General features: G+C 53.3%; 1 protein-coding gene across 2 annotated transcripts; it reads right to left on the minus strand.

The window, feature by feature from the left end:
• Positions 1-1,855: 1,855 nt before the first annotated feature.
• Positions 1,856-9,454, minus strand: Mrpl23 (mitochondrial ribosomal protein L23). Of its 2 annotated transcripts, none has more exons than XM_052713147.1 (5): positions 9,355-9,454; positions 6,803-6,929; positions 5,796-5,878; positions 5,178-5,251; positions 1,856-2,077 (listed from the first exon to the last, which is right to left on the minus strand). In XM_052713147.1, exons 1-5 carry the CDS (start codon positions 9,359-9,361, stop codon positions 1,940-1,942), a joined length of 429 nt encoding a protein of 142 aa, XP_052569107.1. In that variant the 5' UTR covers positions 9,362-9,454; the 3' UTR covers positions 1,856-1,939. The 2 variants fall into 2 exon arrangements, with proteins under 2 accessions (XP_052569107.1, XP_052569106.1); XM_052713146.1 differs by having other exon boundaries at positions 6,807-6,929; positions 9,355-9,448.
• Between the last annotated feature and the right edge of the window lie 516 nt (positions 9,455-9,970).

The raw sequence follows: 9,970 nt of genomic DNA on the forward strand, positions 1-9,970 counted from the left end.
CTCCCCCAACAGTGAGGGTCCTCCGTGCCCGGGGCCCCATGAATTATTTCTCTAAGGAAAATACAGTTCTCCTGCCCACTTCCTGACCTTCCCCATCCTCTAAATCAACACTTGAAGGGTGCTTTTGCTGGCCTTCAGGCTTCACCAGCATGCTCTCCACCCCCACCCCCCAGCTCTGCACTCCAGTGAGGGTGGGGCTGAGCACTGACTCCATCTCAGGGGGCCCCAAGCCCTGCTCAAAACCCACAGCCCACAGCCGAGCCACGCTGCCGAGCAGATTCCAATCCAGGCAGACAGGCGCCCAGAGACAGAGGCAAGATGGCACATGAGCACATGAGTGTTGAGACTGGGCTGTCCCCAGCATCTGGTGATACCATGACTGCTCCCCAAATCTCTAAGCAAATTTCCTCCTTAGAACTAAATTTCACACCAAGGCACACTCATAATCAGAATCACTGAGACAGTCATAATCACAATCACACACACTTAAAAGACATACACACTGAGACACAATCACACACCCAGAGACAGAGGCAGTCATATACACACTGATACACAATGACACAGTTTGACACACAGACACACACACACACACTGACAGTTTGACAGTTATAGACACACACTGACACAGTCGCATACTCAGACACACACAATGACATAGTCACAGACATACTAACACACAGTCAGTCTCATGAACACAATGACACATAGTCACAGTCACACTCAAACACACACCGACACAAATTCACAGTCACAGAATCGGACACACATGCTCTGAGACACAGTCATACTCTCAGATACAGTAACACACATAATCCTAGACACCGACAGAAATAACTTCATTTCCAGACCGTACAACTAGTCAATGAAATGACAGACACGCTGACACCTAGACACAATCACACACAGACATAGTCACAAATACAAACTGGGGCTTAGTGGCACACTCCTTTAATCTCAGTACTCGGGAAGCAGGGGTACTGAGTTTGAGGCCAGCTTGGTCTACAAAGCAAGTTCCAGGACAGCCAGGGATACACAGAGAAACCCTGTCTTGAAAAACCAAAACCCAAACAACAAACAAACACACAAACTCAGGCATCAATGCTGAAAAATAATCAATAGACACACACTCTCAAGATTCCAGTCAATACAGCTAAAGGTGCATGACTTTGCTCTTAAAAATCTTGAAAATTACTGCCTGTGTAGGTGTGATGGGTGTGTGGAGGCAGGTGTGCTACCCGCTTGTGTGGAAATCAGAGGACAATTTTGTGGCGCCTACTTTGTCTATCCACCTGGGTTCTGGGGATCAAACTCAGGCCTCCAGGCTTAAAGGGAAGTATCTTTATCTAGCAATCAATCCTGCTGGTCCTCTGTGCCTTGTAATCTCTGTCCCTGTACTCCTACTGGCTCCGTGCTGCTCTTTCATGTCTCATCACCCATAGCCTCTGGTCACGGTGGCCTGGCTGTCTCCTTGCAATGACACAGCCCTGGAGCCTGCAGATCTGCCTCTTGATGTCCCTTATGCCCTTCCACATCCTTCCTGCTCACCATCCCTCTCTGGTCCTTCCTGCCATTGTATCCCACCAAAACCTGCCTGGACAGGCGATTGACTCTCCTCCCCCCAATGAGGACTGCAATGTGGGACTGTTTCCTGGGGCTCACACACTTGCCTGGTAGTGGGCTTCTGCTCCCACAGAGCCCCCCTGAGTTGTCCTATCAGCTATGAATGTTCACACTGCTGTCTGTGCCCCCAGAATGCTGACCTGCCTCAGGCTCTACCCACTGCCAGGCCTCCTGCACCACATGTGTCAGAGACCCAGAGGTGCCATCCAAGACAGAAAGCAAAGTGTCCAGCTCTTTTTCCACAAAGGATTTTTATTTGGGTTTGTCAGAACCACTGTGCTCGCTAGGTCTGTGGCCCAGCCCCTGTTATCACAGGTCACAGGCCAAACCAAGAAGGGATACCAGGGCACCGGGGGTCGCTGCTCTGCCTCTGCCGCTGAGGCTCCTCTTCCTCGGCAGAACTGGGCTCTTTCTCAGGAAAAAGATCTGGAAAGGTGAATGTCTGCCCATGGGCCTGGAGAGAAAAACAGGGGCTTAGTAGGGAGACTGAGGCCGGTCTTCCTATCACGCAGAGGAATTTAATGCCTAGAGGCTAGCAGTCCTGGACCCTGGATGACAAACAGGATGATGAGCCACCAGTGTCTCTAGGCAGGGTTCCTGCTGGGAAAACAAACACCTTGCAGGCCAGCCCTTCAACCTTTATCTATCAGCGGCAGGCTATTACCGGGACAATGGCCCTTTTCATGGACATTATCTCTTTACAGGGGTCTGCACCAGCCCAAGGCTCATTAAAAACAGTCCAGCAAAGGCCCATTCACCAGGCGGCAGCCCGTGGAACTGGGGGCAGGAACTAGGAGCAGAAAAACAGGACACAAATGACGTCTGGTGCCATGCTAAAACTTTTTCCATCCAAAATATCTAAAGGCCTTCAGCCACATTAAAGGCCGCCCTCCTCCAGGCTCCGAACTTGGCAAATAAAACGTACAGAGAAACCTACATACGCAGCAGTCTATAAATCAAGTCTGGCTTTGCAAATTAACTGCTTTTACGTCTTTCACCAGAAGTTCAGAGTGTGTCAGCATGGCCACGTCCCAGCCTGGGGCCCCAAGCACGTGGGCCAGCACCAGTGAAGAAGGCCTTGGGACAGGGAATAAGCCAGTTCTGCAAGGCTCTAAGCAGATACAGGGCTGGGAGGCTCACTTGCAGCCTGCCAACATCTCCAAGATAAGAGGTGTAAGAGGAAAGGGGCACAAAAGGGCCAACCTAGAGGCAGAGAGACCCCTCGTGTCTCACGTGTAGACAAATAGGGAATTCTGAATCTGGGGCACCTCAGTAAATTCAGTCAGAGGTGTGCACTTGGCCTCCAAAGACTTGCTTTGGGACTGGGCATGTAGTTTACTTGGTAGAATTCCTGCCTAGCATGACTGAGGCCCTAGGTTTGATCTCCAGGACCACAAAAACTTTGGGTGGTTCATGCCTGGTGCTGTAATCAGCACTGGGGAGGTCGAGGCAAGAGAATCAGAAATTTAAGGTCATCCTTGGCTACACAAGGAGACCAAGGACAGACTGGGCTATATGAGACCCTATTTCAAAAATAAAAAACGGGAGGCAGTAGCTTGTAAGCAGAGCTGATGGCCCATCTAGAGTTGACAGCTGTGTTTGGTGGCAGCTGAAACCCAAAATGATAGCCTGAGGTCCAGAGACAGAGATAAGACAGCCTATGCGGATAGTTATTGGGAAAGAACAGAGACAACCAGAAAGGAACCCATTTCACCATCTACGGGCGCCCGTATGACTTCTCTGAGGACTATCTCTAGAGATAATGACTTCATACTTTTAAAAAAATGTAGCCACCCACCCTCCAAGGAGGGAGAGCCGGTTTTGAGGGGCCCAAGGCAGGAAAGGAAAAAAGGCCAAAGTGAAAAATGGAGAAGCCAGCCCTGACTCCAGTAATCCCAGGGCCCCAAACACCATTGTTGGGCTGGACTGTGCCTGCCCATAGCATTTATTCTGGAGCCTAGGGCTCAGGGCCTGTATGCACCACTCAGTCAAACACCATTCTGTGTAAACATGGTCAATGCTCTTTTTGTTATGTGGGGACTGAGAGCTTGCTAAGGCTCCCTCCCCACCCGACCAAAAAGATGTTTATCAGGTTGTCAGAAGAAAAATGTGGACGCCCACCACGTGGGACCCGCCTTTCCCCTTCCACACTCACAATGAACTGTCTCTCTCTGGTTGCCCCTTCCTGAGTCTCACAATACAGTTACCAGAAGCCCCCCACCCCCAAAGGACACGCTAGAAGACAAAGACAGTCTTTGCAGATACAGCCGGGAAGTCCCAAACACTAACCATTTCTAGACTGGAGCTGGGAAGGGGGGTGCACTACAAATTTTAATTCTGGTCGAGAAGCCTTGCCCAGTGGGGACACGATGGGTCCCCATTTATCACAATTTCACAGAAGAAGGAGGCATGCCTGGTGGCAGCTGCAGACGCCAGATCTAAGAACTACCGTCCAGCTTTCATGAGCATGGTGGGGCTGAGGGGGGCAAATGCAGGGGCTCAGATGTCTCAGAAGCCACTTGTAACCATAGCTGTCTCTGAAGTGACTTGTGGCAAATGCCAGCATATGGATGTGGCCCCACAGGCCATGACAAAGACAGATGGGGGGATTCAACACTAGTGCACAAATGCACACACACACAGGCCTTCAGACAGCCTGGGCCTTCTTTTCCCACCTGCGTGGCTGATTTTGTGCACAGCAAATATTAGATCCTGTTTAGAACAACTGTGGGTCTTTTTTCAGCAAAGCTGCCTTCCTCACAGGGTCTTTGAACAAACAACCATCCAGCCCGGGGTGGGGTAGGAGGAGCCCATTCTCAATAGCATGACTGCCATCTAGTGGCCAGCTGTGGAAGCTGGGCTCCCTGGAGGGCTGTTTACACAGAAACTGGAGAAATTGGAGGAAACCCCCCTATGGGGTTCAAGCAGTGGGGGGCTAGTTAATGGACCCTGCCGAGTGGACTCTTCCCGGCAAGATTCCCAGAGGTCAAAGGGGATTCTGCTTGGACACTCAGACCGAAGGGTGGTGGTTTAAAATCTGACCTCAAAGACCACCGTGGGTCTAGGAGAGAGGCCAGCAAAAGCAGGCTTGAAAATGCGTACTTCCAGGCAAGTCTACATCTCAGAGAATAAAGACCTCCGGCAAGGATGAGGTGAAGTGGCTTTGGTGCCTGCCATGATTAGACTGACTAACAGCAGAATGTGCAGGGCCCTTGTGCCCCAGACATCTCGACCTCTTCACTGCATTGGGCTCCTAGGGGAACATCAACTGTGCATCAGGCCCAGGATCTGCCCAAGACTGGGTCCTCACAGAGCTGGGGCTTTCCACCATTCACCTTCTGATTTGTTTTCACCAGACACAAAGCCAAGCCATTGGCCTTCAACACAGCGTAAGGAATGGACTCGGCGAGCTCGGCCGGCCGAGGTGCACTAGGACCTGGGCTTCTCCCTTCCCAGGTCTCCAGGTCGAGGCTCCACAAAGGTGGAGTGCACTGCACAAACAGCCCCAGGACGCGGCCGTGACGAGGAGCAGAAACGGGGCTGCTCTCACTCACCAGCTGCACGTAGGCCACTTTGTAGTCTGGCTTCTTGATCCTTACATTCTTGTCGTTTCTCCTCCTGTTGGAGCCTGTGAGGGGACAGCAGACCCTGTCTTAGCTCCTGGCCCCTCATCAGCCCCCACAGTCCAGGAACCATTTTCCAGCAAGGCACAGGACATCATCTGGAGATGGGGGTTTCAGAGGGTAGACTGTGCACCAGGAGGGGTCTCAGACAGATCTCTCCCATCAGTGCCACTGAAACCAGTTTCTATGTTTAAGTAAAAAATAGTCTTTGAAAATAGAAATGACGACGAAAGAGTTTAAAAGAATAAAAAGGGCCTCTTTTCTCTCTGGTGAAATGCAGCTTCTCTAGGGAGGGCATTTCTCAGGAGGTAGCACTGCCAGCCAGCCCTGGGCACTGGCTCTGTCACTAATGGGCCACATCAGGGTCTACTATAGGAGGAGACTACTGTGGAGACCGACATTTCAGGGTCACAGCTGAAAGTGCTGGGGACCTTCAACGGCCTATAAGGAAAGGGGCAGACTTCTACCAAGCCCCTCATGCCTCAGTTTCCCCTCACGGGGAGTATGGGGACACCATGCGGTAGGCAAACCACCAACATAGGTACCCACCATGCTGCACCCGCGTGCGCACTGCAGCCACAGGAATGTTGTAAATTTGCTCCAGGTAATTCCGGAGGTCCACCCTGGTCATCCTGGAGGAGACAGAAGGAAAACAGGTCGGAGCTAAGCCTAGATAAAAGATACAGAGAAAGATATCCTACCCAGGGATAAGGGTTGAGTTCAGAAGCAGCTGTAGCCAGATGAGGCTAGGCGCCAGTACTGTCCTCTCTCCAGACACCAGGATAAGTTAGGGCAATTACAGCTTAGTTTCATCAGCCTGGTTTACTTCTTCCTCTCTACCTGGGTCCTTGATCATCACCAGAGCCAGCTGGGTGGCCTGGTAAAATGTACAGTATCAGGCCTGTCCCCAGGCTGGGTTCCTATCTGTGACTAAAGACTTGCTACTATGCTAGAAAGTGGTCTCTAGGACAGGGTGGATGAAGCCCACATAGGCTTTCAGCACAACTCTGGCCACCATAAGCTCCTGCACATGTCTGTAAGGCTGAAGAGACCCTACCCCAGCTTATATAGGTATCTCTCTCTGGCCCCTGCTCCTTCTTCCCCAGCTGAGGCTTTTAGGACTCAGAGCAGCACCAGCAGTTCAGATTATACTCCACCGCCCTAAAAAAGTGGCACACTGAACTGAGCAGAAGGAGATGAGGAACTCAGGGCTAACAACTCAGAAGCTCTGCAAATCTCAGCATGCTCCAACCCAGCCTCCGGGGACTCCGTTCCTGGGAAAAGGATGGAGGCAAGAATTCAACAAATCTCAGGCTTTCTGTTAAGCTTTCCCCAGGTGGAGGGCGAGCCAGGAAGCCAGCCAAGAGCATGCTTGCTCTCTGGCTGCCTGAAGCTCTGCAAACACCAGTCCCCTCCACCATCCGCTGAGCAAGCAAAGTGGCCCCAGGTCTTTCCACCACAGGAAAAGCCTGGCCCTGGGGAGCTGAGCTAGAAAACAGGACGGGCCCCACATCCTGGAGGCCGCTTCCCAGCCCCCAAATTCCTCTGGGACTCACTTACTCCATGGGGATCCGGAACTGCACAGTATCTTCAGGCTGGGCAGTACCAGGCCGCACCAGCTGGATGAAGAAGTTGGTTCGGAATACACGGAGCTGGGGGCCACCCAGCTGGTAGAGGGGGTACCTGCTCAGAAGAGATTACAGGATTACGGTTACATGCTTGTGCACACACAGAGTGCTACAGGCCCATGTGTCCACTCACACCAGTAGGGTCAAGGCAGGTCAGGGGCAGTTATACATAGGACCTGCAAGGGACATGGAGGTCACAGGGCCTGTCCCTACTACATGGTCTGATCAGTATGGGGGGGAGGGACAGGAAACTTCCCAGTCTCTAGCCTCCCTTCTGGGGTGCCAGGGCTATGGACACTACAGCTTGCCTAAGGAAAGGGCAAAAGGGCAGCTTAAAAAAAAAAACAAAAATAGGAGCTGAGGCTGATGGTGTGGCATGGTGTCAGAATAATGGCTGCCATCTCAGCTTGTAAAAATGTAAAAGAGTAGGGGAGGGAGGACCTCATGAGCAGAGCGACAGCAGTACTCCACTTGAAGATATCACTCCTACTTCTGGGTGTTCCCATGGCCAGGGAGAAGGACTCCTTTACTCTCCCCCTCAGCACAGAAGAGCCCTTGAGAGGGAGACGAACAGACTGGGGGCTGGTGAAGATAGTGTTTCTAACACGGTGCTCCGAGCTGGCAATACCTCACTGGACTCCTAAAACTACCCAAACAGGCAGAAGCTGCTAAGGACTTGGGGTAGCCACTGTTTCTCACCATTATCAGACCTTCAGACAAAGCAGAATCTCTGCCTGGTGGGCTTGTGCACCTCCCAGCCCACTGAACAGACAATGGAAGTGGAGAAACTCAAGGTCTGTTTCCATGAACAGACATGGTCAATGAACAAACATGGAAGTGGAGAAACTCAAGTCCAGGATGCCCAGGTGGAGGGTGGGTACACAGAACCACCTAGGGTCGCACTGATAACTAGAGGTGTGGCATGTGGGTCAAACCTGGGTGCACCTAGGCCTGTGAGAGACTGAGTTCCATGCTGATCCAGCTTTGGAGAAGTATATACTGGCTCTCCGGCTCAAGGAGGCACCACACTGGAAGGACCAGGCTGAGAGCACCAGGGGGTTTCAGGGCAGAGTAGCAGGTACCTGGGTTGCAGATGACTCTGAAGGTAGCCTGGTGGGAGCCTCAGAGGCAGGACCCATAGCCCAAAGTTTGCCAAACTCAATGGCTCAAGAGCCAACCCAGTGATCAAATCCATACACTGTTGCCAGACTAGTTGCCTAGAGATTGCTGCCAATGCCATGGCTGAGCCTCCCTGAGAGAACCTTGAACTCTGTGCCTACAGGAACAGGCAGCAAGGGGGGCAGTGAGAAGACCCTGAAAGAAGGGCAGGTTCTGAAGGGGGATATGAGTGGGGCCCAACTGTGGCACAACATGAGGACAAAATTGGGAAGACCTTCCTTAACAGTGGAAACGGGGGTACAGTGCGCACTGAACTCCCTAGTCTCTGAATCTTCAGGAATAGGACCTGAGAGCAGAGCCCCTAAGACCACACTGGAGTCATGTAAACTATTTGCAGATTTCTGTTCTCCCTAGATCTGCCCTTGCCCACAAACTCTCCCCACAGACTGCCAGGCGCATCCCAAGCCTGGTGACTCCCCTAAGAAACCCTGCAGCCTCCTCTTGGTCCCAGGACCCTCCCTGCTCTCCCAGCCTTGCTGCTCTTCTGAAGCCTGGCTTTTCACGGTTCCCCTAACTTAACTTCTTTTCTACTATTTTCCACAAGCACCCCAAACAGCGTATTTCAAGTGGAACTCTTGGCTCTCCTCCCTTCACAATCTGGGCACCTGGCTCCCCACTGGTAACTAAGCTGTGACTTGCCCTAGGTAGCTCAGGTCTCATCCCTGATCTCATGCTGTCCCCACCCACCCATCGTCCATTCACACATGGGTCCCACTAGCTCCCTGCAAAACTAGGGCGTGAGCAGGAGAGCTGAACCAGACAGCCTTCTTCTGAGGACCCTGGTCCATCCTAGCCAATTTGAAAGAAATTATACGGGTGCCCACCAGGCAATTCCTGCACCGCTCTCCCCAGCTGTGTGCTGGGTTCCCCAAATCCCGTCTCCATGAGAACCCCCCAAACCCACATTAACGCTCAACCCGGGCCACCCATCCAGTGGGTCACGTGTTCACTGAACACGTGTTTCCTGCTTAGACTGTGGGAGGCCAGCCCTGCTGGCCACGTGGAGATCTGTGAATGCAGCAGCTTTTGGGGGCTTGGGCCAGGGGTGCTGCGAGCACTGGCCGATCTCGTCCCAGCTCTGGCTATTTGCCAGAGGAGGCCCGCGCGGTTAGCTGTGATTGACAGCCAGTACACTACGCCGCGGTGGGCCTGCCGCGTGGACCCCTGCGGGAAAAACACTGAGTGCGGGAAACCGGCTGAGTGCGGGCGCCTCCTGCTTCCGGTCCTCGGGACCGCCCGGGCCCCGCGCCCACCCGACCTGGGCTGCGCTGCCCGCTCAGCCTGCCGACCACGTTACTCACAGCACATTCCGCGCCATGGCAGCCGCACCTACCAGGCCGGAAGGAGCGACGCCCCGCACCGTGCCCGCGCTGGCACAGCGCCCCCTCGCTTCCGGAGGCCGCGCTACCCTCTCCCTGCACTGCAGGGCCCCGCACGTTCGGTGTCCCGCAAATCCCCACCCCCACCCGTGCACCGCAAGCTGCCCGGGCACCGCCCCTGGCACAGTGTACCCCGCCTCTCCGCCTGGCACACAGTGAACAGCCCCGCCCTTCATCCGGACCCCCAAAAAACCTGCGTGCACACTGTACCCATTTTTCCCATCCAGACCCCTACACAGCACAGAGTCCCGCGCACAACTCGGTGTACAATATACCTCCCTGCTTTTCAACATGTAAGCACCCTACACCCACATGCTTCCCCACCCACAGGGGCACAGCGCTTTGCCATGAGCCACCCCGCACTTCTGCACTGCTGGTGGATTCTACAAAGGGCACCTACTGTCCTGCTTCCCCATCCCAACGTTGCATGGTCCCACCAAGCACTGTTATACACCCTGCACCCCCAAATCTACTCTGTCCCCTTGCTGTAGGTAGTCTAGCACCACCTTTGTCCCCAATCCCCTTTTTCTCAACTGGA

This window comes from Peromyscus californicus, unplaced genomic scaffold, assembly GCF_007827085.1.
Source record: "Peromyscus californicus insignis strain IS unplaced genomic scaffold, ASM782708v3 Scaffold_4__1_contigs__length_199733344, whole genome shotgun sequence".
In the NCBI taxonomy this organism is placed as follows: domain Eukaryota; kingdom Metazoa; phylum Chordata; class Mammalia; order Rodentia; family Cricetidae; genus Peromyscus; species Peromyscus californicus.